The sequence below is a fragment of the Vicugna pacos genome, chromosome 9 (assembly GCF_048564905.1).
Source record: "Vicugna pacos chromosome 9, VicPac4, whole genome shotgun sequence".
NCBI classification, from domain to species: domain Eukaryota; kingdom Metazoa; phylum Chordata; class Mammalia; order Artiodactyla; family Camelidae; genus Vicugna; species Vicugna pacos.
In genome coordinates, this window is record NC_132995.1 from 15,547,862 (window position 1) to 15,575,837 (window position 27,976).

A 27,976-nucleotide genomic window follows, 5' to 3' on the forward strand; every position below is an offset into this window, starting at 1 on the left:
TGCTAATACAGCTTCTAAGATCAGAAATCCCACCTGTATTTTAGATCAACATACCACCACCTAAATGCAGCTGAAGTAATCCTGTCTTATAAAACAGGAAAACTGCAGTTCAGAAAATCTTTAGAACCAGATTCTTGACGGGCACAAAGTAGTGAACATACAGGCCTGTGTGGAGCAATTGTAGCTTTTTTATCTAAACCAGTTTTGTTATTCTTTGTCTCATGACAGAATAGTTCTGGGTTTTATGTCTCATTTGATGCATCAAAAAGCTTTGCATTTCACCAGGCCGACTTTAAACTCACATCTCTGACAGCCTGAGTGACACCAAACTTTAACAGTGAAATTTTGAATCATTAAGTGCGTATACACCAGGTAGCGTAATGTTTTCTAAGTGTGCAGTTGCATTCAGCAGAACAAGTATGTCTGTCATCTAACTGGATCAACAGTTTTCAAACTTGTTGACCTCAAGATGCTTTTACACTCTTAAAAATTACTGAGCTGGCAGGTCTAGTCACCTGTGAAGCTGACATTGGCCACACCTAAGCGCCCGTCCCCTCTCTCTGTGGCCGGCTCTCCAGCTCTGCTCCCCCAGTACCCTGACAGTGAGGCACCCAGCTCTGCAGCCTCCCTAGCCTTTTATCAAAGGCTTTGCGCAAAGCTGAGCAGGAGAAATAGAAAATCAGGGGGTCAGTGCAAGCGTTGGGAGTGCTTAGCAACACGGCGCATGCCCGCCAGGTTGGATTTTTCCACTGGAAGAACCACACCACGTGAGACACGTTGTAGGGCCCAAAACAGACCACAAAACTGAAGAGGGTCGTAACAGCCAGCCCCATGGCTCTCCAGCGCCTCCAGGTCCCCACGTGGGGCTGGGAGAGGATGATTTGTACAAAGCGCCGGTAGCAGAAGGTGGTGGCCGCCATGGGGATGAAGAAGAGGACGAGGCACAGCGCCAGCCGCACGGGAAGCACCAGGCGCAGCTGCCCTCGGGTGAAGTTCTCATAGCAGACCGGGAGGCCTTGGGTGTCTCTCACCAGCCTCTTGGTAGCTGGTAAGTATTAGACACTGACCACAATGCTGCAGTGTCTGAAGGACAAGATCCAGGCGACCAGCGCAGCAATGAGCCCGTACAGGGGCCGGCGGGACAGCTTGTACCGCACGGGGAAGGCCACTCCCAGGTAGCGCTCCAGGCTGACGCCCGCCAGCAGCCACGTGCTGCTGTAGGTGCCGCGGTAGAAGCCGTAGCCAGTGAGGACACAGGGTGTGTCCCCCAAGGGCCAGCCCCCAGGAAGTCAGGGGCTGCCTCAGCCCTCATGAAGGGCAGCAGCAGCTGCAGCAGGAGGTCCGCCAGTGTCAGGCTGAGCAGGAGGATGTGGATGGGGGCAGGGTTGGGCTGACGGGCCCGCCCCAGGAAGGCCCGCAGGCCAGGAGGTTGGCAGGGAGACCGATGAGAAAAGATATAAAACAGATGATGAGACACCCCAGGCTTCAGGGATTTGGGGCCATCCTTCCTGAAGAAACAAAAAATAGATCAGAATTCTCTATGACTTTGGGTTCCCAGACCCAAACCAATGTAGATCAGATCCATTGCATCTCCCGGCCCTGCTTTACCGAGTGACTGTCCGACCCTTCAGACAGAGTGCTGCTCTGCTGCCTGTGTGGAGTGGGCAGAGAAGACCTCCTTGCTTCCCAGTCAAACTGCTTCTTTAGAACCTTCCTCGTCTCCGTTTCCACCCTACAGATTGAGAGAGAGGGAGAGAGGGAGGGAGGGAGGGTCTCCTAAGAATGCTGATGACTCAGAAGCTCCCACAGGAAAAGTTCTAAGATCTCAAGTCCCCACTAGAAAGGGCATTTCGCGAGGGCAGTGACATCATCTACCTCGTTCACCATTGTGTCCTTAGTCCCTGGAACTGTGCCTGACAAGTAGTGGGTGCTGAGCAAACGTGTCAGTACATGAATGGCTGTGGGAACTGTGCTCCATCGCAAAGAGGAGGTAGTCCTAAGACTGCCTCTGAGTTTCTCCAGATTCTACTCGGTCTGCTGTGGCTTTTCTCCTCTCCTTATCTTTGCCTCTTTTGTTTTTCTGTTCTCCCTGCAGGACATGGGGCTTGAACACAAGATTCTCAGCTTCACCTCTGACCAATGGGAGTTTGATTAAGCATGAGGGTAAAACAGCTTAAGCCCAAGAGGAATCCCAGCTGCCAGCTTCTTGATTCCACGCTGAGCCATTCAAAGAAAGCCTGTAGATTTGGGTCAGGGCAGCAGAAGGGGACTGACCTGGGCCAGGTAACCAGGATTCCAGTCCGGGCCGTGCCTCAGATCAGGTGACTCTGGGAAAACCATTCTACGTCCTCTCAGCATCAGCTTGTTTTCCTCTGCACCACATACGTGATTTCACCAGAATTACCACCATTCACATACGCTGCCTCCCAGTTCCCCCTGTAGAAAGCATATGTAAGTGAGAATTACATCAATCAAGAGTAACCTCTGATCTCTAATTCATCATTAAAAGATAGATATTTAAAATAAAACTTGAGTCCTTAACCTATTACAGGCAATGTATTGCTGGTGGCCCATGTGCGTAACTCTTTCCCAAACTGGGAAGTCTCCGAAGTAGAGGGCCGGGTAAACAGGTGGAGTCCCTGGTCCGGTCGAGTTAGGACTGAGCTCACCTTTTCTTTCTCTCCTGCGCTCACCTGCACCCCCACCCTCACCAGCACCCTCTCTCCCTTGACTCGTCCTGGCTCCCTTCTCATTCCTGTGACCTCTTCCCTCCCCTCCTTGGAGAATAAACCCCATAATCTGCTCCCTTTTTGTAAGTTGACCTACATACACACCTTCCATCCCATCTCCTCCTAGGGCTGTGATCCCAGCAGCCTCTTTCCTGAGCACAAGCAAAGTTGGGTGCCTTACTTTTTCCAGGGGGCAGATGGATGGTTTTTCAAATACGTCAGCTCTCAGAAGCGTATCGAGCCTTGTCTAGCTGGACTAACTTTCTCTTTCCCACGAACAGCAGTCTTGTACCTGGAAGAGTCACGTAGTCAAAAAGAGGAAGGTCAATAGTTGAGCCCTTTCCAAGGCAGCTTGACCTGGTACCCTACCAACTTCTGTTCCTATCAAACATAGTTCTTCCAGAATCCAGATAGTAATTATTCTTTTGAGCTTTGCCTGGCTTCCTTTGGCCCATTAGGTCCCCTCTTACAAATGTTTTTCCTTAGACTCAGACTATCCTGGGCCCATGTTGCTGCCAGGCAGTCTGTTTATGACTCTTCGCCCCGACTCATCCCCTCTCCCCATCGTCTGTGTCCTGCCTAGACCACTTCCTCTTCTCACTGTTCTCTCACCAACCTGTGTAGGGTCCACATTGCTCTCTGGTGGCGTCTCCAGGCAGACATAGAAGATGCGGACACTCAAGGAGGATGCTTTGTCTCTCTTCAAGGAATGTGTTTGTCTTCCCCTGGCTGCCTGACCCTCTCAGCAGACACTCTCGTTCTCTCCCCATGACCCGGGAGAGTGACCCTCAGCCAAGTGTCTCCTCCAGAAAGGATCTCTTCTCACTTAGCTTATCATTCCCCACCTTGGTACCCAAGTGCTTTCTCTACATGTCTGCAGGCTGGCCCTGCCTAACACACATGGTGCATATCCTAAGATGGACACTGAGAAAGTGATTTGTTGCTTGATACACATGAGATGAAGGCAACATCTTTTTTTTTAAACATTTTTTATTGATTTATAATCATTTTACAATGTTGTGTCAAATTCCAGTGTTCAGCACAATTTTTCAGTCATTCATGGACATATACACACTCATTGTCACATTTTTTTTCTGTGAGTTATCATAACATTTTGTGTATATTTCCCTGTGCTATGCAGTGTAATCTTGTTTATCTATTCTACAATTTTGAAATCCCAGTCTATCCCTTCCCACCCTCCACATCTTTATCTTTCATTATCTACTGAAGTTATTTGTGCCATTTTGCTTTGTACATTTGATTGAGCCACAGAAATTTACTGGAAAGGTGATGATTGCCGGTTAGGGCTGCTTTTATTATCTTAAAATGCTAAGGAAGGGGCCTCTTTTTTCCATCCCCATCCCCAGCCATGCAGGGCTGATTCCCAGAGCTGCAGAACCCTCTCTTTTAGGTGCCAGGACTGTGGCACCAAGGCCTCTGGAATCACTCAGTAAACCTCCTTTCAGCTTGGAAAAGGGCAGTGCCTCCTGGGGTGACCCCACCCCTTCTCATGGGGTGTTAGTTTTGAGTCTCGGTAAGACTTGCTCTTCTGGAAATGACTATTTTGAAGTCTGTCCTTAGGAAAAAAAAAAAAACCTAACGTAGTCCTTGCATATAACAGGCACTTGAATACTTGTGGAGGGAAAGGATGAAAAGTTGGATGTGCCTGAAAGAGCTTACTGACTGACGAGACAAGCAAAGGGTGGGTCAGAACCTGTGTTTTTTCCTATTCCTCTTTCATCTCCATTCTGTCACCCAACTTACCAGTACTGGGACATCCTTGATGCGGGGGTCTTAGGGTCACCGAGGTAGAGAGGAAATTCAGACTAAGCTGTTTTACAGAATCACAAGGCTTCATCGACCCCACACAGCTGCCATCACGGGAGCGGGCCGTGCAGCATCTCAGGTCAAACTCAACTCAGTGATACTTCACAGTGGTTCACACTGATTTATGCCTGTGGGCTTCCCCTCCACAGTGCCACCCCTTTCGCCATCACTCCGCTTCCCAGTCGTCAGACGCCCCGAGCTTTACCCTGTGCAGGGCACTGCTCTGGGTGCTGGGGACGTGAGTGAAGGAAACACACAGGAAACAGGCAGACACACAAACCGGGTAATTTCAAATGAAGGAAGGAAGGAAATAGGGAAATCTAGAGAGAGAGACTGGCATAGGGCTCTTTTACATAAGGTTGTCAGGAAAGGCCCGGGCTGATTAGGGATATTTGCACTGATGAGAAGGAGCCAGCCATGTGAAGAGCGTTCCAGGGAGAGTAAACAGCAAGTACCAAGGTCCTGTGGTAGGAACAGGCTCGCTATGTTGGGGGAACAGGAAGGAGGCCAGTGAGGCCTGGACGGGCTGCTCGGCCTCTGGGCGCGTAAGTGCTGATTCAGCTGAGCTGTTGTCTCATCTGTGTATCTTATCTTCGTCTCCTGGGCTTTGATACGTCCTGATAAGGGCCAGTCCGAACCCTTATCCTGACTCAGAGCCCTCCCGCTATCTTGATGACACAGAGCCACAGCTGTCCTCTCCAGCACCCAGTAACAACAGGTGGGGTGACGGTCAGAAGGAGGTGGCAAAAAATGGTGCAATTGGAAAACGTTTTAAGATGATAGCGAACAGAGGTGTGCAGCCCAGCGTGCGCCGTCAGTGGATGCCAAGGGAAAGGAGGCGCCAGGGCCCAACCAGGGAATGGGGCGTGAGTTAGTCACCGCTCTCCTTCAAGCTGGGCCCCCATACAGCTTAGCTCCCCGCAGCTCAGTGGCAGCCCTTTGATGCCACACACACAGTCCAAGATCAAGAAACCTCATCTGCTAAGAAATTGAGGTTTCCCAGACACCTCTCCTCTGCCAGCACTCTGCCTGGCCAGGCCCTCACTTCCAGCATCTCGGAGTGGGACCCCCGCTGACACAGACCTTGCCTCCCCATTTTTCCGGTTGCTCAGGCCAAAATCCTGAGGGATCCTTTTGATACTTTAAAGATATCTCTCAGGGCTTGACCCCTCCATCAGCAGATTCTGTCCACTCTGTCTTCAGAATACACCCCCAGTCCAGCCACTTCTCAGCACATCTACTGCACCAGCCCGGTGCAGGCTGTCCTCAGCGTCTCTCACCTGTGCTCCTTCATGATCTCCCGTCTGGTCCCCTGCTTCTGTTGTTGCCCCCTTCAGCCTGTTCTCCACACAGCAGCCAGAGTGATCCTTTTCAAACACAAGGAGGTCTGTTCCTCCTCAACTCAAAAATCCCGGTCTCCCCATCTCTCTCAAGCCCTAGTCCTTACAGTGGCCTCCAAGTTCAATTCTGTTGACCTCCTGCCCCCGTCACCCTCTGACCTCGTCTCCTCCTCTTCTCTCTCCCCGCATTATTTGGGACACTTCTCTAGGGGGGAGCAATTTGATGATATCTCTCAAAATTAAAAATCCCATACCATCTGACCCCACCAGTTGACTTTTATGTGGATACACTTTTCCGTGTGCACAAACACAGGCCACATCCCTGTGTTTTTCGCTTGTTTGTTCTGTGATAATGAAAGACTAGGAACCACCTGTGTCCATCAGCAAGAGGGCCGGTTAAATAAAAACCATGGGGCGTCCAGTCAGCTGAAACACTAAGCAGATCTACGTACGCCAGTGTAGGTCATACTCCAGGATGTGCTGTGAGATGAAAAAAGCAAGGTTTGAGACTAGGGAGCTGTGAAGGAGCAGGGACATACACCCACACATACGCTTGGTGAGTGCTTCCTGAGCAGCCCCCCGGGAACTGCACTTGCTGACACTGGGGAATCAGCGGTGAACAGGCCTGGCTTCCCGGAGCTGACGTTCCACTGCAGCCAGACAGGCAGTACGCGGCCACACAGATACATAACCTCAGACCAGGCGCTAGGCTGGCGCTAAGAGGGGAGACAGAGAGCAAAGGCAGTCCAGGAAGGCCTCTCCGAGGAGGTGATGTTTGCGCAGAGGCCTGCAGGAAAGAAGAGTATGAGCAGTGTGACCGGGCGGGGTGGGGGGACGTTCAGGCAGAGCACGGCTGGCCCTGAGACGAGCCACGTTGTGTCCAAGGAGGTCGGGGAGGCCAGAGCAGCTGCCAGGATGCTGAGTGAGGGAGAGTCGTGGGAATGAGGTCAGGGAGTGTGTGGGGCCTTGTGGCTGTGGTCAGGATGTCAGTCAGGATGACATCCGGGTTACGATGGGCTGAGGTGGGGTGTTACCTGTTTCACATTTCCAAAGGAGATCTCTGGATGCTGGCTGAGGAGTCGACTGGGGGAAGGGATGCCCACGGAACTGCTAGCAGTGGCGTGTCTCTGGGAAAGGGAACTGGGGGCTGGAGTAGCAAGGAAACTTACCTTTCTCCATATAATCTGTGTACTGTGAAAAAAAATCTTTCGAGTGTGTGTGTATAATCTTTACTCAAAAAATAAATGAAAAGGAAAAAAATATTTGTAACTAATATTTATTGGACATTTACTATGATCCATGCCGCTTATCACAGTGAACCCTTATGATTAATTGAGGTGAGACAGTCCGTGTAAGTGGAAGACAGTGCAGCCCACATCACCCAGCCACAGCCTTTTCTTGTGTTTAGCTGCCCCAGATGGGAGACATAAAAGCAAGATGGGCAGAGCTACCAGCCTCACAGCCCTGGGATCTCTGAATCACTTTCCCTCCCAGACTTGGTATTATCCAGCTTCTGGGGTTTTGCCAGTTGGACAGATATCAGGCAATGTCTGTTTGCTGTTTTAACGCAGTCCCATTTTTTGATTACTAATGGGTTGAGCATCTTTCAACAGAACGCAAGCTTTCTTAGCTCACAATCATTGTGTTGAACAGTGTCTCAGACGGCTTTTAATTGAAGCAACAGAGGTCAACTCTGGCTCATTTAGGGATTATACGATACGATGTTGGATAGAGTGGAGACTTGCCAGGAAGGCCAGAAAACCAGGCTTGGAGAATAAATGAAGCTGTCCAGCCGGGACCACATTAAAAGCTGTGCCACTGACCCAGTCCAGTGAGGAGACAGGAGCCCTTCCCCCAGACACACACACACTGAACGCGGGCCCCAGAGCCGCATTCTGTTCACCACCACTGCTTCTTTGTGCCACTTCGTAGCCTCAGATTCAGAATTTGGGCAGTTGCACTTGATGGGCTGAACACAAGAGAACTGCTCAGAAAATAAGGGCCCAGAATTCTCCGCTTCTCCAGTGGGAGCTGGGCTCTGCTTCCCACCAAGATTCAAGATTCATACGTGGTCAGTTTTCTAAACGCGGAAAGGGTTTCAGATGCTAGGCAAACAGAGGTTGACCAGAGGCCTATGTGGGGCCTCTCGGAGGTCAAGACAGTTTAGATCACCTTCTATATTTTGAGGTTCCCAGTATATGAAAAGCAAGTGATGAGGCCCAAATGGCACTGAATAGTGGGGCAGCATTCTTAACAAGACGTAAGAAATGTAATTGTACCATTCACAAATAGTTTTAAGGTTTCATTTGTATTTTGATGGGCTTCATAACAGGGTAGAGCCAGAAATGGGCCACAGATTTAAAGTTGGGGCCTGTCAAGGTAGTCCTGCAACTGGATATCTTTAAGCTTATTAAGTGATCACATCAGAAGAGTAATTATGAGGCCTGGGCCAGACACCTCCAGACACCTCCAGGCTGGCGCTTTGACAGGCCCTGGTGTGAGCAGACGGTCCCGAGCTACGATGCTCTGAGTACCGGATCCACTCTCGGGCAGCAGCCCCTTCCTCAGGCAGTCTGGTCCTACCAGCCTCAGCCAAGAGCTGCCCTAAATGTTGTAGATGTTGTGCAGATGCCGTGTGCCAAAGAGGCACATTACTTCACCCTGAGGGCATCTAAAATTAAATGTAACCATGTTATTGAATGAGCTGGACTTAACTTTACTCTTCCCCTGCACTCCTTCTTCCTACAGCTTGCATGGCTCCTTGGGTACCATGGCTTCTTTGGACACTCTTAGACAATAGAAAGTCCAGTCCAGTTAAATAATCACATGGCTTCAGGCCAGCTTAATATGACAATTCTGAATTCTGTTCTCAGTAGCACTTCCCCCCACCAGGCTCTGCAGCGCCTCGGACTCATAGCTTGGAGGGGACGGTGGGGCACAGTCTCCATTTCTCTTTCTTTGCTCCACGTGGTCTTATCACCTCTGCTACTGTTAGCTGCTGCTTTGGACCCGCCTAGGGTTCTGCCCTCTGGGCAGAGAGGAGGGCTGGCCTGGTATAGTTATGACCTGGAGCTGATGCCCTCCGGATGGGACATTCATTCTCCCATGGGGACCTCTCACCAGTTCTTGGACCTCCCTGGCTGGCACCTTTCCCTGCATTTCCCTTGGATGTGGGGTGCCTCCTCTCCTTGGCCACATTCAACCCCCTCTCAGCCCCTGGATATCCCCTCTGTAGACTGCATTGCTCCTCTAGGCTGACGCTTGGATGAGATCGTTACAAAATGACTACAGGCTGGCTCCTCAGCAAAGGATCCTCGTTTGGTCCAAGAGAGCCATGCGCCTTTGTCGCATTATTGGTGGAACAACAGCTCACTCCAGTGTAAGCTTCTCTCCTGGTTGGCTCTGCCAGGCCCAGCGAGCCTCTCATGTTTTGATTTCTCCCAGCAAGCATCTGGCACGAGCCCTCGCATCCTCTAAACTTCAGGGGGCATAGCAAGCTCTGCCAGTGGCTGTCCTGAGGTCCCTTTATTGTGTATCTCATTGGAGAGCAGGGGGTTCCCTCTCTAAAGTTTTTGACAGATACTTCCATATTACCTTCCTGAAGATGCTCAGTGACGTACAATCCCCAGCAGCTGTGTGTGAGAGTAACCTTTTCCGTGAACATTCTCTAGCACTGGCTATTTTGAATCTTTTAACATTTTGCTAATAGGATAGGTAGAAATGATGATCTCTTGTTGTTTTAGCTTACATTTTGAGGATTCTTTCAACTTAAGTGATCCAAGTCTGTTTCATATCAATACAGGAAAAGATGGACTATTCAGTAAATAATGTTGGGGTAGTTGACTGTCTGTTTGGAAGGGTTACAATTAGATAACAAAAGGAAAACTCAGGTTTTTTAAAGATCAAATGTGTTTTTCAAAAATATGAAAGTTGTATAGATATTATGTAATTTTTAAGTCTTGTAAATGATAAGCCTTTTTCAAAAAATGTGACATAATCATAGAAGTCATCAAATAAATGGCAAATATGAGCACATAAAATATAAAACTATGGAAAAAATTATCATTAACAAAATAAGACCACTACTTTCCTACAGATATAACTGATAAAGGGTTTATATACTAATATTCAAAGAATTCCTGCAAATTAAATAAGAAAAAAGCCAGTATAGAAAGAAACATAAATTACTGTGTACAGTACACAGATATTTTCTATCTCAATTTTTATCCAAGAAATTAAAATTAAAATAGAGCTGAGTGTGATGGCTTTTTTTTTTTTTTTGATGAGGGGAGGTAATAAGGTTTATTTATTTATTTGGTTAATGGAGATACTGGGGATTGAACCCAGGACCTCGTGTATGATAAGCATGCTCTCTACCACTGAACTATTCCCTTCCCCCTCTGAATGTGATGTTTTATTCTATGTTATCAGCTTTTCTGGGCCACAGTGCCTATATATTTGATCACACATTATTCTCAATGTTTCTGTGAGGATATTCTTGGATGAGATTTACACTTAAATTGGTGGACTTTTGAGTAAGGCAGATTTCCCTCCATTGATGTAAGCGGGCCTCATCCAATCCATTGAAGACTTGAATAGAAAAAATAGCTGACCTCCCCTGAGCAACAGGGAGTACTCCACCAGACTTTATCTTTAATATCATCTCCACCTGATTTTCCTTTCGACCTGAACAGCAGCTCCTTCCTGAGCCTCCAGCCTCCTGGCCTCCTCCGTCAGATTCTATCCTCACCAAACCACCACAATCAAGTGAGTCAGTTCTTTAAATAACTCTCCTTCAATGCGTCTTTCAACATCCTATTGGCTCTGTGTCTCTGGAGGACCCTAACTAATACACTGATTCATTCAATTTTAAATGTTAATTTTTAAAAAAATTAAAATATGGTATTTTTCCTTACTAGCAGGATAAGTTATGGGGTCTTTTACAGAATGTTAGGGGAGAGAGGGTTGATTTACTGAGGGGAGGTAATTTGCCAATATTTCAAATGTATGCACCACTTAATACAGCACGATCACTTTTAGGAAATGTCCAAATGTACAGCATTTATGTAAAAGGATGTTCCTTGTAGCATTATTTATAATAGTGACCAGTCAGAGGTTCTTTTTTATTATTCATTCATTTATCAAATACCAAATGCCTACTCCATGCTAGGTACTGTTTTTGGCACCTGGGTATATAGTAATGAATAAAACAAACGGTGACTGCTGTCAAGGGCTTCTCGGTCTACACGGAGGAATCATATATTAAACAAATGAATAGGCAAATGTGTAAATCAAACTGTCACAGCACAGCTTGAGATAATGGAGGGGAGGAGGACTACTTGAGATGGGTGAACAGGGAAAGCCTCTCTAAAGAGAGACACTGGAGAGAAAACCTGAAAGAAGGGGACGAGCCAGCCAAGTAGAGTGCGGAGGAGACTGTGTGTGGAGATTAAGAGCTTGAGGTCAGGCCAGCAGAATGGTATCAGTGAAGGCCGTGGGGGAGCTTGGAGAGAGAGGCAGGGCCAGATGGGCACAGGGCTGGTCAGCTAGGAAAAGGGGATCAGAATGAGAAGCCAGTGAAAGATTTTATTCAGAGCAATGACGTGATGTAATTTACATTCTTCAAATGTCCCTCTGGCGTGGTACGACCTGATGGGAACAAAGACAAGAGGAAAGACCAGGTTGGAAGCTTTCACAGTAGGCCAGGTGAGAGGTAATGGCTGCCATGGAGTTGGAGAGAGGTAGATTCACACAAGGTATATTCTGGAAATAAACACAATTGGACTTGACGGTGAATTGCACGGGGCTAGTAAGAGAGAAGGCATCAAAAATGATTCCCTGACCACTATACATCTATCAGAATGGCTAAAGTAAAAATACTAAATGCAGATGCAGAATGGCACAGCCAACTATTCGCCTTCAGTTTGCCAAACAGACTGAAGGTATCTTGAAAAGTTAAACACAATTACTATATGACTTGGCCATCCGTCTCCTGGATATCTGACCTAGAGAAATGGAAACTCATATCCACACAGAAACCTGTGCGTGAATGTTCAGAGCAACTCTGTCCATAGTTGCCCTAAACTGAAACAACCCAAATGTCCTTTAGTGGATATATGAATAAGCAGACGGTGGCAGAGTCATATAACAGACAAACCACTCAGCAATGAAAGGAAACAAACTATGACACAATAACTAGGGTGAAGTGCAAAGATATTATGCTGAGCGATGGAAGCCAGTCTCAGAAGGTTAAAGACTATATGAATCCTTGTATGTGACATTCTTGAAAAGGTACAGCTCTGATGGTAAGGACAGGTCTGTGGTCATCAGTGGTTAGGGCTGAGGGGAAGATGTCTGTAACTGCTTTTTATCTTGATCATGGTGGTGTTACAGGAATCTATGTGTGTTAAATTCACAGAACTGTGCACCCCTCCCTGAAAAAAGTTCTTTTTTATTCTATGGTCATTTTAAAATCAATCAATCAATCATAAGGGGGTGGTGCAGCTCAGCAGTAGAGCACATGTTTAGCATGCAGGAGGTCCTGGGTTCAATCCCCAATACCTCCATTTTTTAAAAAAATCATTAAAAAAAATGATACCTGGGCTTCTGGCATGGGCAAAAAAGGGAGATTCCACCATTTACAGAGGTGGACTAGGCTGAGCGGTGAGGCCAGATTTGGGCGGAAGAAATGAAGAGTTTGGCCTGGACTTGTGAAGTTGAGCTGTTCCCTGGACACAGCTGGATACACAAGAGTCTGAGGCTGGAGATAGAAATCTGGGAGTTATTAATGATTAAAGCCTAGTAATGAATTAGAATACCTGGGGAGAGGGTGTAGGGCAAGAGCAGAAGGGGAGAGCCTTCCAGAATAATGCCTTCCAGAGGGTGGGGGCAGGAGGAGGAGCCAGGGTTGAGATGGAGGGCTCTGCGGGTTGTTAGGAGCACCTCTCCCCTGCCTGGCTGTGTCCTCCAGAGACCTCCCTTGTGGGGAGGGCTGCAGGGAGTGGGGCAGGGACTTTGAAATGAGAATGAGGGCTTGGTAAGAATGATTTTAGAAAGTCAGCAGGTCTCTGCAACTGTTTGCCATCAGATCTGGGCAAAATTATCTCTGAGCTGCACTTTCGGCAAAATGATGCTTCCTCCTGCTTCCTTTGCTACCCACCCAAGCCCGCTCTGAGCCATCCCTACTCATCCGTCCCCGACAGCTGAACCCTCCTCAGCCTCCACTGCTGCAGGGCCCGCCAACTGGCCGCCAGTCCGCAGCCTTCAGGCCTGTTTTGTCCTCACCACACACAATCCTTTAATATTTTGAATTGGTTCTCTGAATATAAGAGCTCAAAAACATCAACAGCAGCTGGATTTTCAACTTGAAAAACTGAAAGGTATGGCAGCACTGAGCCCACTGCCCTGCTGGGTAACAAGACAGGAGCTGAACTTAGATGAGCACGTGCCCTGCAGCAGTCACTACTGCTCCCTACGCATCTCCAGCACCCAGAGGAGAGCTGGTTTGTCACCTGTTTGTGCCCCGATCTCTGCCCTTTTGTGTAACCTGAGTTGTCCCACAGCCATTCCAACTTCTGCAGAGTGGCACAGCAAAAGCAAAGACCTGCTTGGCTTATTGAAACATGGGAAGATTTTTTTGATGGTATGTACACCTATATAACATGGGCACAGAGGTGAGGGGCCATAACATTTTTGATCAACTTTTTAAATTGAGGCTTAATCTACATTCAATTAATTGCACCCATTTAAGTACAGAGGTCACTAACTTGACAAATGTAGACCTCTGTGTAACTCCTCCCTCATCAAGTTAGAGACTATCCATCACCCCAAAATGTCCCTCTGATATCCTGCCATCAACCCCTTCCCCATCTCATTCTCAGCCCCTGGCAACCACTGATCTGCTTTCTACCAGTTAAAGGGATTCTGGTACCAATTCCAGTCTGGCAGGGTGTTTTCCCCATCACTGACAAGCAATTCTCCAGGTACCAGCTGTCTCAGATTCCACAGGGTACTGGCTCTGTGATACATATACACAATGGAATATTACTCAGCCATAAAAAAGAATGAAACAATGCCATTTGCAGCAACATAGATGCACTTAGAGATGATCATACTAAGTGAAGTAAGTCAGACCGAGAAAGATAAATATCATATGATATCACTGATATGTAGAATCTAAAATATGACACAAATGAACTTATTTATGAGACAAAGACAGACTCACAGACATAGAAGACAAACTTACAGTTACCAAAGGGGAAAAGGAATGGGGGAGGGATAAATTAGTAGTTTGGGATTGGTATATAAAAACTGCTATATATAAAATACATAATAAAATCCTGTTGTATAGCACAGGGAACTATATCCAATATTCTATAATGAACCAAGATGGAAAAGAATATGAAAACGAATATGTATATATATGTGTGTAACTGAATCGCTTTGCTGTACACCTGAAACTAACACAATATTGTAAATCAACTATACTTCAATTAAAAAAAAAGATGAGGGTTGTGCTCAAAGTGTAGAGAACCACTAGAAAAACAAGGAGACAAGGGAATCAGTGAGCCACAAGCCCCTAACTGTGCATAAATTACAAGTAGTAACTTAGGCATCCAGGAACACATATCCTCATCTTCACATGGGCACAATGTGTGTTGTAGTGACTCCATGAACAAGAAGACTGGTTAGCTCTCCTGTTCCCAAGAACACCAAGCAGGGCCATGTACCCTTCCACAGGGCAACATCCCTCATGATCCCCACCCCACTCATTCAACCCTCTCTTGTTTCCATGGCAACCAAGCTCTGATAATAAGGGTGGGACTTTTTAATCAATAAAAGGAGAAGAGCTTTTAGTCGAGACTTACCAGTTAAATGATACTTGACCTTAGAAAGGGTCCATCCAGTAGGTTTGTTCTTCATTTAGTAATGCTGTGTCCCTGCAGCCTCAGCCAGCCAGCTTTCAAAAGCCCCTTTCTGAATGAGCAGCGTCCAGATATCTTGGTGCCAGAGCTACTGACTGGAACCTTAAGGAATCTCCCCTTAGTTGAGCCATAATAACTAAGGTAAACACTAAGATTTCATATCTCCTGCAAAGCAAATAGAGTTCAGAAATTCCAGGATCATAAAATAATTTAAAATAAGAGAAGATGTCATTGGGTAGATCCTAGTAGGGTATAGGACTCTTAGGTTAGGCTTACCTATTAGAGTTAAGATGCATTTGGCTGAGACTATCTGGCCAATACCGAGTCAACCATAGGAATGTTTGTTGCTTTTGGAGGTGGTGATCCCAGTTTAACAAGATCATCAAAGGCCCCAGCTCTCTCCATCCTTCTTCTCTGCCACCCTTAGCTTGTTATCTTTCCTCTTCAAGTTTGCGGCCTTATGGCCCCAAAATGGCTGCTGCAGCTCCAGGTCCTTCTCACATAAAAGCTCCCAAACCAGGAAGGGAGAGGGCAGCTCCTCACACGTTCATCTCTTTTAGCATGGAGGAAAATCTTTCCCAGAGACCCTTAGCAGACCTTTTGTTGGCTAGAATTGGGTCACATGTCCATCCTGAGACCAGTCACCAATAAAGGGGAACAAGATTATCATGATTAGTTCTAACTGTGATTCAACTCCTGGGGGCTCTACAGCAGGGGATGATTGATTTGGTTGTCTTACTGTACCCTTCTGTTCTGAATCCAGTGAAATCACCTTCTTCCAGAAATATTTCTGTACCCCATTTCCTCTTCTGCAACATTTTCTGTCCCCTAGTCCCACATCTCCATTGTGGGGGAGGGGAGGAGGGTGTAAACTCCATGCACCTTCCTACTTCCACCAGGGTTTATCAGTTTCATTCCTTCTAGCCCATTCTTTTCTGGCATGTGATCCCAGCATCCTTTCCCCAGAACATGGACACCATCTTGATGCTTTGATGTCCTTCCGTATAATTTTTCAGAACTGGCCTTAACAGGAAGTCAGCAAGTTTCTCTCTTTTCTTTGCAAAGTTTTAGGGGCCACAACTCCCTGTATTGCTTGGATCTTAAAAAAATTTTTTTAACCAGAGGGGTCATGTCAGAGAGAGGAAGGTAAAAATTTGAGCGCTTTCTCACACTACTTCACTGTGTTTGTCCCCATCCCATTCCCCTCCACTAGACTCTATCTTCCACCTCTGATTCTCCTGTCTTGGAGTCTATGGTCTGACTTTTCTTCCAAGTCTTATTCTACTTACATTGTTGCTCTGCTACTTCCTTTTGAGATGATTCTTGTGACTAATTTTGCAGACTCCCAGACTTCTTGTTCCTACCCCTCAATCTGTTCTTCACTGCCCTCCTCCCCCAGCCCTAACCTAGTCTAATGTTTTCCCCTTCCCAGGGTGCAGGTGAAGTCGACTTACCTCTCCTGCTTTGCATCACAGCTTCCCTTGCCCCCCGCCTCACCCAGCTTCCACCGCCAACCCCCTGCACTCCCCCAACAACCCCAGCCCATATACGCACATTGGGAGGCAACCTGCTAAATTAGCCAAAGTCTCTGGTGACAGGTGATGTATTCAACTCGGGAAAAAGGCATGAAGCCAGCCTAGTGTCCTCTCTGCTTCCTGCCTGCCCCTCTGCCCTCTTCTTCTGCTGCTGGTTCCTGACTAGCCTGTGCTGAGGGGGTTCACCACTCACTACGTTCAGTCAGGCTGCAGTGAATGTCTTTGCCCGTTTCTTCATGACTTTTTTTTTTTTTTTTGATGGAGATTGAACCTAGGACCTCGTGCATGCTAATCATGTGCTCTACCACTAAGCTATACTTCCCACTCCCTCTTCATGACTTCTTGAGTTAGCTTCCCTAGGTTTCTGGTGACACTTGGTGATTTAAAACTTCTAGCCTCCTCCCCATTTCCCAATAAGCTGAGACTTGCCCTGTGGCCCAGGGAACCTCTGACAGGGATGAGTCAAGTCTCCCCTTCTTCCCATCTTTCTCGGTTGCACTGCCCTGGGTTTTGGTGAACGGAGACCCTTCCTTCTAGAAGGGAAAAACTCCTACTTCATGGCCATCAGTGACTTCCTTTTGTAAACATTAAAAAACTTGTTGTGCTGGGGGAGGGTGTAGTTCAACTGACAGAGAGCACGCCTAGCATGCACAAGGTCCTGGGTTCAATCCCCAGTACCTCTATTAAAAAAAAAATTAAGTAAATGAACCTGATTACCCCCCCCAAAAATTCCTTGTGTTAATTAACAACATTATGCTGCTAAGAAACCTTGTTCTCTAAAATCACAAACTGTCAGAAACATGGCTGTTTGAAACCCTATCAGTGAGAATGGACCCCTCACTGCGGCTTGGAGGATCTGGGCGGAACCCTCTGACCCAGAGAAGCAGCCTTCAGCCCCCAGAGCTTCAGATAAAGAGTTTTCAGACACAAAATTCTACGTTTACCTTTATTTTGTATTTTCCAAAGAAATAGGACCCTGAGTCTGCTTTAACCCAGGCCTAAAATTCACCTCTTTCCACCCAGGTGTGCTTTGCTTTGAACCTATCAAACACTATTTCAGTGGAATATCACTTAAATGTCACCCTGACCCCAAACCTATAATAATCCTGTTTCTTTTTTTGTGAGATGCTCCACCCTTCCTCTGGAGCGTGGTCTCCTTTGCTCCAGCAAGATAATGAACCTAACTCTGTTGGGCTGCTGTCGTGTGAGACAGGCTCTGTCACTCTGTGAGCGATGAGACCTGGTCTCTAGCTCATGCTTTCTCAGCAGGGGCAAAATTGCCCCCGTAGAGGTGGAAATTAATTCTGGGGGAGTCAAAAAATCCTACAGCGAATTGTGGCCTTCCAGAGGGCCACACACATGAACAGATATATAGTATGCCTGTTGCATTAAAATTTCATGGACAGGGAAGGGAAGATACTGAGTAGGAGGAAAAATCCAGAAAGGCTCCTTGAAGGAACAGTGATACAAAAAGTCTGAGAGGCACTGCCTTAGTTTATACTGAGTAGATTTTGGTATCTGCTGTGAGTCAGGTACCCAATCGTCGGTTCTCTTTTGCAGCTAGACTGCGTTCTTCCAACCTCAGTCTTGGGAGATCCAACCTGGTCTGACTTCTTGCAGCACCCCCAGAGCTCCCACCTGCGCCTGGGATCCCCTCACCCATGGGAGACTCACACCTGCTTGCTCTGCCAAATGGGGAGAATGCGTGATGCCTGCATCACTCGTACAGATGCTCCCATGCCGTCTCTGCCCATCTCCTTCCCCTGCCTAGATGGGCACAGGGCAGCACCCTCAGAGTACACCCTCCACCCCATGAGTACCTCTTTCCCCTTGGTTTCCGAGGGATACGGAAAACACTATAACTCTCTCCCGTCACCACCACCCAGGCTCTGATGACTTTTCATCGTCCCCACCCCTCAGCCTCAGCTTATACAACTGGGGTGGGGGTGGGGCGGTGCTGGGTGATGCTTGCCTCTTCTTCCTCAGCATAAACCCTGGGGAAGGAGTCTGCTCTTGTTCTTCGTGGCTCTCTCTGGAATGCATGGCTTCCAGCTCCTCTTTGTCCTCCGACTTGGGTCCTTGTTTCCACGCCTGGAGTTGCAGGACTCCACCACACCTTCGTTCCCTTCTGAACCATGTTCAGACCCATGTTCACATCAAGGCCCCTGTGCCTCGGGACAGACAGATAAGCCATGGGACAGAAACACAGCTCACTCCTTCATCTCTGCACAGAGACAGTGTCTTTCTCCCATCACCTGAGACCCAGTCGCCCACCCATAGCCAGTCCTCATTCCCCAGTGACCTTAACCCCGGGAAGAAAGCAGATGCTAAAGACGTTAATATTGAAATCCCTGAAGTTCTGAGCCCAGCCATCTGCACACAGTAGCAATAAATGTTTGAGAACCAAAACTGACTGAGTGCAAACACGTGCCAGCATTTCTCGGGTTGCCTTGCCGGGGGAGGAAGCCTTGACCAACTCTTTCTCATGTACCATCGCTCAGTGGAAAATGAAAAATTACTAAATGATCCCGTTTTGATAAAAATAGCTCTGAAGAACATACATCTGTCTTTGTAGTAACCCGAACTGGGCTGACAAATTCTCTTAATTTTATTTTTCCAAAGGGGTTCTGTTGTGGGACACAACGGTGGCTGGTTGGTGACATGGTGACGTGAGGGTTGGTAAAAGAATTTACCAGAGATGAAGGAGGAGAATAGTAAAGGAGTTTATTAGGGGGACGCTGTGAGAGACAACAGCAGGCCACACAGACGAGAGGTTGTTGGGATCTTTTATAAGGTCGGGTCCCAAGGTGACTGATCGGCTTGTGCACTAGTCTCTGATTGGCTGTAGGTGAGGTAAGAGGTTTAGGGTCCGTGAAGGGCGGTGGGGTTGATGACTGATAAGGTGGGCGCAACAAGCCAGCCTGAGCTACTGTGAGATTAGGCATTGCCTAGGGCTATCAGTTTGTTAGGGCAAACACGCCCTGTAAAGAATGTACTTTTTCTATTGAGGGATCACAAGCAGACGTCTGAGAGGGTGTCGTTGGACTTGGAAGGTTGTCATTTGGCCTCGCAGATTTCTCTACTGAGAATAGGATGTATCAACACAAATGGTCGATTGCTTTGCATCAGTTCAATTGTCAGCGTGGCCTGTTTTCAGTTGTCCTGGTCAGATTGCCTCCACTGACTCTGGAAGTGTGACTGGGCCCAGTCCCTGCAGATGACACACAGCTGGAGGCAGACTGGCTTCAGAGTCAGCTAATCCAGTCCTGCTTCAATCACTTATTAGCTATAGGATCTCAGTAAGAGGCTTCACCTCTCTGGGCCTATTCCCTCACCTGTAAAGTGGGAGCCGTGAGAATACCTGCCACGTGGCTATTGAGAAGATTGAAGAAGACAGAGTCGGGCCAAGTCCTGAGGACAGTTTAGCTATTACTTTTATCCCTCCAGCCCAGATCTTCTCCCAACAGCTAGGCATCTTTCTGTTTAATCATTTTCCTTCAGCATCTTCCATTCATTAATTCCACCTAAGATACACCCATATACAACACCCACAAACACCATAAGAAAAAAACAGAATAAGAAAAAGCCACTTCCTTTTGCATGCTGCCAAATTTATTTAGGTGATTTTTCTTCTATCGTTTTTCATAAATGTCCTTGAAAATCTGAATTTACTGAACAGTGGGAATTTTCTGGACAGGCCCACGTGAGAGCAGGATGCTCTTTTGTGCCTACAGCCCATGTCCCCACTCCTGATCTGCTGGGTCACTAGTTCTGTGGGGGTAGATTCTGCCTCTCTCCTGTCCCAGGTCACTGGGCAGCTCCTCTGGACCCTGGACACTGTTCTCACCTCCTCCTTTACCTTCAGAAAAGTGCAGGAGCTGGCCTGCTGCCCCGGAGAGCTCAGTTTCCTCCAGAGCCCTCTTTCACCTTGACTACTTCCCAGGGCCGAATGTGGGGGGATGGGAAGGGAGGAGTGTGGTGAGATGGAGAGCTGGATTTCGGTGAGCACATCCTGAGGAAAGCTGGGGGCCACCTCTGCCCCAGACTGCGTCAGTCCCCAGCCTGCCCCTCCAAGGTCCCACCTGACTTGAGTGAGGAACTGCTCCCAGGAATGATCTGCCTTTCAGCCCAGTCCACCCGGCCGCCCGCTCCAGCGCCCTCCTGGAGTCCACTACCTGGTCTCTATGTTGGACAGCTCCTGCGGCGGCCCCTCTCCTTCATTCTTCTTCAGTTTCACACAGCCTTGCTGCCTCCAAGAGCCCCAGGCCCCAGCCAACCTCCCCAACAGCCCCTTGAAGTCAGCTTGGAACCCAGATGATGAGAAGTAGTAGACAAGGGGGTCGACGCAGGAATTCAGGGTGCTGAGAAGCAGCACGTAACCTCTCCACGCCGGGCTTTTGCCTTGGATGTAGCCAATGACATGGGACACATTGTAGGGCCCAAAGCAGACGAGGAAGTTGAGCAGCGTGGCTGCCACGAGGCCCGCCACCCTCTTCCGCCGGCGATGGCTGGCTCCCCTGCCAAGGATGCACACCAGGCGGCTGTAGCAGTAGCTGGTGATGAGCAGGGGCACCCCGAAAAGGACCACAGCCATCTCCAGCCGGACAGGCAGGAGAAGGGCCAGCTGATCCTCCCGGAATTCCAGGTAGCAGGTCCCGTTGATACCTGAGCTGTGGGAAGAGTTCCCCGAGAACTCGGTGACGTAGACCACACTGCAGTGAGCGGCGGCCAGGAGCCAGCAGGCCCCGCTGACCAGGCCAGCCTGCCTCGGCCTCGGCCGGGTCTTGTACCACACAGGGTGGGCCACACTCAGGAAGCGTTCAATGCTCACAGCTGCCAGGAAGAGGGACGTGAGATAGATGGTGGTGAAGAAGAGGAATCCGGACAAGGGGCAGAAGATGAAGGGCAGGGGCCAGTGCATGCCACTGGCCGCCTCCACCATGCGGAAGGGCAGGAAGAGCAGCAGGAGCAGGTCCGAGAGGGTCAGGTTCAGCAAGAGCACGTCCACGGCCACCGGGCGGTGCCGGAGCTTGCTCACGAAGATCGCCAGGGCCACCAGGTTGAGGGGGAGCCCCAGGAGGAAGGTGAAGAGGTACACGGAGAAGTAGAGCCAGTGATTGCCGGGGAAGGAGGACCTGTCTGGGCTGGTGTCCATGGTCATGGCCACTGGCGAGAGAGAGACAGAGATGGAAGCAGTCTGGGTGGGGATCTTGCACCATCTGCCTCTTGACTATCAGCAGGGAGCATCCCCACGCCCCCCATGCCCTCACGCCCCCCATGCTTTCCCCAGCAGAGTCAGCCTGCCTCTCTTCCTGGTGGTGCCCTGTCTCCTGTTCCCGTTCCCCAAGCACCAAGGCACCCTCCACAGAGCTCCTCAGGGCCCCGTGCTCACCTGCTGGTTTGAGAGTGCTCTGCTGCTCGGCACCTTGCCGACTCCTCCACAACAAGTATGGTTAGCTATTATCTGGCAGAACTGATAAAAACCTAGCAGTGCCCATGACGTCACTCACTGTTGAGCAACAGCACACAAGATGCCTTTAGCTCCGTTAGCAGCGCTGCTGGGCCAGTACACAAATGAGGAGCAAATTCCACGACTGTCTGCCTGCTTTGCTCCTCGGCAGCCTCAGAGGGGATGTCCTAACCAGGCCCTAGCAGACTTCATCATCTTCTCCCTGATCCTCCACTTGAATTTTATCTGCTCCTCTAGAATGGCACTCATCCAGTTTGCCTTGTAAGGGCAGGAAGTGCGATGCAGTGATGGAGAGCGTGGGCTCTGGAGCCGGGGTTCAGGGCTGGCCCTGTCACTCACTAACTCCACGATTTGTGGCAAGTGACTTAAACCCTCTGTATGTGTGCTTTCTCATCTGTAAAACAAGGATAATTGTAGCACCGATCTCATAGGGTTCTTGTGTAGATTAAACCATTAATATATGTCAGAGGCTTAGAATGGAGCCTGGCATGTTGTGGTGAGCACCGAACAGATGTCAGCTTCCATCATCCCAGTCACTGGTGCGGGCTTGTCTCTGGGGTGATCGTAATAGTGATGATGATGGCAGTGATGGTGACAGCTATGTTTTAGTGGGCGTGTAATCTACAGCAGACATACTGCTTCTCAGGGCATCACCATATGTCTTTTTTTTTTTTTGAGAAATTATTGTTTTACTGAAAGTTAAGTGTGGGGAAAAAGGGAAAGGGATTTCCATAAGATGTGAGATAACAAGACCCTTTAACATGTCTTTTTTTTTTCACTTTACAATGTTGTATTTTCTGGTGACCAATCTAGTGATTCAGTATATATATAACTTTATAACTTTATAAATATATACATTGTTTTTTATTATGGTTTACTACAGGCCACTGAATATAGTTCCCTGTGCTATACAGTAGGACCTTGCTATTTATCTATTCTTTACACAGTAGTTTGTATCTGCCAATCTCAAATTCCCAATTTATCCCTCCCTCCCCTCTTTCCCCCCCTGGTTCGTTTGTTTTCTATGTCTGTGAGTCTCTTGCTGTTCTATAAATGAGTTCATTTTTGTCATTTTTTTTATATTCCACGTATATGTGATATCATATGATATTTGTCTCATCCCCATATGTCTGGAAATCCTCACGGTGGGGAAGTGACTCGCTGCAGGTAATATAGTTTGTTAAGTATCACCAGCAGGGTTCAAACCCAACTTCTGTCCAGCTTCAGAGATTATGTCCTCATTCATTCAAATATTTACGGAGTGCAGTGAGATATCATTTCACACCCAGCAGAATGGCTATACACACAAAAAAAATTCAGATAATACCAAGTGTTGGCAAGGATGCGGAGAAATGGGAATCCTCATACATTGCTGGAGTCACTTTGGAAAGCAGTTTCTTAAAAAGATAAACACAAATCTACCATGCAACCCAGTTCTTCTGTAAGTATCTACTTAAGAGAAGTTCAAACATTTGTCCACACAGAGACTTGCTCATAATAGCATTTTTCAGGGTAGCCAAAGAGTGGAAACATCACCTGGTGGTCCATCAGTTAGTGAATGGGTAAACCATGTGGCATAGCTATCTGGTGGAATACTATTTGGCAAAGAAAAAGGAATGAAATACCCATGCATACTGTCACATGGATGGACCTCAAAAATATTACTCTAAGTGCCACCAGCCAAACACAGAAGACTATGAATGTTTCCATTTTTACCAAATGTCCAGAACAGGCAAATTTATAAGAACAGAAAGTAGGTTACTTGTTGCCTGGGGACTGAGAATGGAAATGGGATTAACTATAACTAAGCCTTACTGGGGTGATGAAAATGATCTAAACTGGATTACAGTGATAATTGCACTCTTCAGAAAATTCACTAAAAATGGTGGAATTGTACACTGAAAATGGGTTACTTTTATCATAGGTAACTTTTATCTCAAATACGTTGTTAGAAGTATAGCTGTGAACAAAGCAAAGTTTCTGTTGTCATGGTGCTGGCACTTGGTGGCGGGGGGTGTCCTTGCGGGGACTGAGTTGTGAGAGGATAATAAGACATCGGTAATACAGAGGCAGAGAACCCCTGCAGGAAACAGTGCACTGGCCTGAGGTTCAGGGCCCGAGGGGTGACGGTCATGAGAGGATGCTGGGGGACCCCAGGAGGAGCTGAAATCTCCCCCAAGTGGAGGAGGCACAAGTAACTGGAAGAAGTGGCCTGGCAGCAGCAGGCACTCCGGCTCAGTGGGAGAGAGACTGGTTCTGGCGTTACAGGAGGGGCAGAGGGCCACCTGGGCTGGAATTCGGGCTGTGATTGACAGTCCCTGGTGTCACCAGCGCGCAGAGAACAAACCTGTTTCTGCCTTCGGTGGCACCTCCGGCAAGTTACTTAACTTGTAGGGCATATTTCCACATTTCTTAACCGAGGTAATAAAACATTCTTTGGAGGGCTGTTATGAACCTTCATTCATTCAGCAAATATTTACTGAGAGCCTACTATGTGCTTGGCTGTCTTCTAGATGCTGGGGTTACGTTGACAAGGAAAACAAAAATCCTTTCCCTTGTAGACGGTTAAGCATGCAAAGAGATGACTTGTATAAACCAGTTTGTGCACGCCAGGCACGTAGCTACCACTTTTTTGCTTTTGTGTGTTCATGTCATTGTCATTAGAGGAACAAGTCTGCTTGCTACACCTCGCCTCATCCGAGCGGGTGCCCGATGTTAATCTCTTGTGGCCACTCTCCTCTGCCCACTCTCTCGCTCGGGTTCAGGGCACTACCATTCAGCTTCGCAAAAGGGACCACAAGGATGGGTATTAATCCTGATACCTCAAGTTTTCCAACTGTCCCCCCATCCTTGGAGGGTCCTGCCTTGAAGGATCACATCCTACACTCGCGTCTTCACTGCTGTAGGACCTCGGGCAAATTTCTTAACCCCACAAAATAAAGACGATATTAACTCCTGGTTCTGGGACTGTGGCTACCTCATGCAGCACCTGAGTGCAAATTAGGAAAAGGTACCCCCTCTGGTGAGCACAGCCCCCCATCATGGTGCACTGCTTAAGGAGTGGGTGGCGTCTTTGTTCAAAGTAGAATACGTAGCTCCTTCCCTTGGATGGAAGCAGCCCCATGCCAAGCACGTGGCTTGGTGAGCAAAGCATAGGCTGGCATTCACTCAGTGTTTACGCCTCTGCCGGTCACCCTTGTGCAGTGAGCAACCTGCTCAACTGTACAGCAGTCGTGTGGCTAAATCAAAGGATTGTGCGAGGATGAAATAAGACACTTGTGAAGCACTTGGCATGGTACTTGTCCTGTATTAGAGACTCTGTATTTGTTTGCGACTGTTTCTGGTGTTGCGAGTGTATTCTCCCACCCTGCTGCCGCATCTTTTCCTACCAACTTCCTGTTCCCAGTTCCAATGCTGCCCCCTTGTGAGTTCTAAATGATATAGCAGTGTCATTATCTTGCCTCCTGGCTCTTATTCACAAATTTAAAATGTTCTTTCCTAGGAAATGATTTTGGAGTAACATCTCCCAAAGTGTACCATCAGAGTGGCAGCTCCTCTAGCTTAGAGGCAAACTTCCCACCTCCTTCCCCATGTGGGGCACAGGCGGACAGGCCAGTCAGGACTAGAGAAGAGAGACAGACAGAGGTGGGAAGTCACGCTGATTTGTGCAGAGGCCAGCTTACCTTCCTCCTGCGTCCCAGCTCCAGGCCTCCATTCTCTGTGACTGTGATGCCGTCTTCTGCCAGGCTCAGTTCTTCCCGTAAGTGGCTCCAGGGATGCCCCCAGGCAAGGCCACCCTGCAGTTCCTTTGGAGCAGGGCCTCGCCAGGAGCCTAGAGAAGCAGTCAGGCTCTTCTGCACCCTGCCCCTTCCCCCTCACCGTGGCTATTACTTCTGGGATGGCCCTCCTTTTGTTCTTGCCACACATGCTGTCCCCCGGCCAGTACGCGCTCCCAAATAGCCGGTCACCAGCGGGTTGAGCACCACACTCCAAGCACCTGTGATGAGCCCCAGCTTCCGCCAGCGGCTTCCCAGGTTGGGGTGCAGGAAGCCAGCCACGTTGGAGGCATTGTAGGGTCCTAAGCAGAGCAGCAGTGTGAGCAGAGCCCCGCCGGCCACCCAGGCCGCCCTGAGCTTCCGTCTGTGGCTCAGGCCTGAGCGGGCCAGTGCCCGAAGGCAGCCCACGTAGCAGAAGGCTGTGATGGTCAGGGGCAGAAAGAAGAGCAGGAGAGAGAGGCTGAGGCGAGCAGGGCCCGCAGAGGCCGGGTCCCAGGCCTCCAGGCAGACCGGAGAGCCGTTGACTGGTGTGTTGATGCCCAGGGGGCTGGTGGTATTGTCCATCCAGCCTCCCGGAGCCTCCAACCCAAAGACCAATCCCAAGTGACAGAGGACGAGGGCCCATATAGCCACGCACACGCCCCAGGAGTAGCGCGGCCTCCGGGCGGCTTGGTAGCCCAAGGGGAAGGCGGCACCCAGGTAGCGGCCCACACTCAGGGCGGCCAGGAAGCCCCCGCCCGCGTAGAGGGGAGCGAAGTGGACCAGGGCGAAGGCGGGACAGAGAGGGGCCGGCAGAGGCCAGGCTCCCTCGGCCAGCGCCTCCACCGCCTTCAGGGGCAGGGAGGTCGCCAGCAGGAGGTCAGAGCAGCCCAGGTGGAGGGTGTAGACGAGGCTGGGGGTGAGGCGGAGCCGGGCGTGGGACACGGCGCCCGCGATGGCCAGCGTGTTGAGCGGGAAGCCCAGCGCAAAGGCGGCCATGTAGAGGGCGAAGGAGAGCTGCGGGGGCAGGTCCATGGGGCCACCCCTGCGCTCCGCGTGCTGCCTGCCCTCAGATCTCGGGGCCGGGGAAGGGGAGCTCCTGGGGTCACAGGCTGGTTTCAGCACTGCTGCTCGGGATGGGAGACCTGAGTGGACAGGTGCCCATAGAGGGAGGGAGCAGCCCGTTAGCCGTGGAGCTGGTTTAGAAGCAAGGACCTCTAGCTCTCAGTCCTCTGCTTTCCTTCCACCACATCCCCTCCCTTAAAATGGAGAGAGCGACCTCAGTGTAACAGGAGGAGATGGAACACAGCGTGCAGGTCCCATAAGAGGGAAGTCCTCTTGATTTCTGAGACTCTGGGGAGACAAGGGGTAGAGAGAATTTCAGGACAGAGTTGAGCCTGACAGTATGTGTTTTTCTTAGGAGTGGAAGTTAGACTCCCGTGTTCGCGCCCTTCCCTCAAATCCCTGGAAAGAGGAGCTGCCCCAAACCCCCCACCCCCCACTGCCAGTAGGCAGGTCAGGGTGATGGCAACTCCAAGCTAAGGCAGGGAGAAGCTAGGTTTGGCTAAGGTAGAGGTTGTGGCAAAGGGCCGGAGCAGAGGGCTCCGGGGGAGGGTCCAGGGATAAGTCATCAGTGTCACGGGGAATGACACCAGCAGCCTTTTGGGGAATCCCCAAGCAGGGACATCTGGGGGTCTGGGGAATAACTGCTGTGGGGAGAGAAGCCACAGAAAGAGGGACTCACCTCTTGGTGCTGCCAGATGTCTCTGAGGCTCAGGAGTCCCCCGAGGGAGGGTGGCCAGGATAGGCAGTGAACTGGAAAAGAGAGGAGGGCGGAGTGGCAGGGCCATTAGCCTGAGGCCCTCGCAGCCTGGATGAGCAGCTAATGGGGCATCTCAGGCTGGAACTGAGGCCAGACTGAAGGAGGTGAGGGTCCAAGGTGATGCGAACACAGGAAGGGGAGAGGTTAGCAATGTTGGGTTTTTCTGGCCAAGTGAGGAACATAGCACTTTTAAAGAGCAGGGTTGGTGGGGTACAAACTGCCAGAGCATAACGGTATTCCCCCCCCCACCCCCAACCGCCTGTGCAAACCTGCTCTGGGGGCTAAGTCTTTTCTCCTGAGCTCGTGAGCTGGCCCTGGGCTCACTCCACTCCCTTCACTCACCCAACCATCTCCTCGTGGCAGTTAGCACGTGGGACAATGAGATCTGCGTTCCCAGTTGGAGCTTCCGCTCTCCCCCGACCGGTGCAGGCCTCGGGCTCCTCCATCTCCCTCTCCTTTCCCCTCTGGCTTGATGACAGTGGTTGCTGACCCTCGCGGTGCGGATGGGAGCAGGGAGGAGGAGAGACAGGGAGCAAGTACAGTCTTGCTTGGTGGCGCTAAGGTGCCCGGGCTG

At 49.3% G+C, this 27,976-nt stretch overlaps 2 protein-coding genes, 1 long non-coding RNA gene and 1 pseudogene across 3 annotated transcripts in view; 1 reads left to right on the forward strand and 3 right to left on the reverse strand.

The window, feature by feature from the left end:
* Window positions 1-2,324, forward strand: part of LOC140698431 (uncharacterized) — a 42,174-nt gene extending 39,850 nt beyond the window's left edge. Inside the window, exon 3 of the long non-coding RNA XR_012076218.1 lies at window positions 2,096-2,324. This is a non-coding gene — a long non-coding RNA (uncharacterized lncRNA). The remainder of the gene's footprint in view (window positions 1-2,095) is intronic.
* Window positions 508-1,503, reverse strand: LOC102538042 (free fatty acid receptor 2-like; annotated as a pseudogene).
* A 17,781-nt stretch (window positions 2,325-20,105) lies between the features above and the next one.
* FFAR3 (free fatty acid receptor 3) lies at window positions 20,106-25,625 on the reverse strand. Its single transcript, XM_031672018.2, has 2 exons — window positions 25,509-25,625; window positions 20,106-21,521 (listed from the first exon to the last, which is right to left on the reverse strand). Exon 2 carries the CDS (start codon window positions 21,514-21,516, stop codon window positions 20,527-20,529), a length of 990 nt encoding a protein of 329 aa, XP_031527878.1. The 5' UTR covers window positions 21,517-21,521; window positions 25,509-25,625; the 3' UTR covers window positions 20,106-20,526.
* On the reverse strand, window positions 25,588-27,436 carry FFAR1 (free fatty acid receptor 1). The gene is made up of 2 exons (XM_072968798.1): window positions 27,325-27,436; window positions 25,588-26,933 (listed from the first exon to the last, which is right to left on the reverse strand). Exon 2 carries the CDS (start codon window positions 26,613-26,615, stop codon window positions 25,713-25,715), a length of 903 nt encoding a protein of 300 aa, XP_072824899.1. The 5' UTR covers window positions 26,616-26,933; window positions 27,325-27,436; the 3' UTR covers window positions 25,588-25,712.
* Window positions 27,437-27,976: the final 540 nt, after the last annotated feature.

Bases quoted from the DNA above. Each gene is read 5' to 3' on its own strand.
- FFAR3 (XM_031672018.2), bottom strand. From the start codon at position 21,516: ATGACCATGGACACCAGCCCAGACAGGTCCTCCTTCCCCGGCAATCAC.
- FFAR1 (XM_072968798.1), bottom strand. From the start codon at position 26,615: ATGGACCTGCCCCCGCAGCTCTCCTTCGCCCTCTACATGGCCGCCTTT.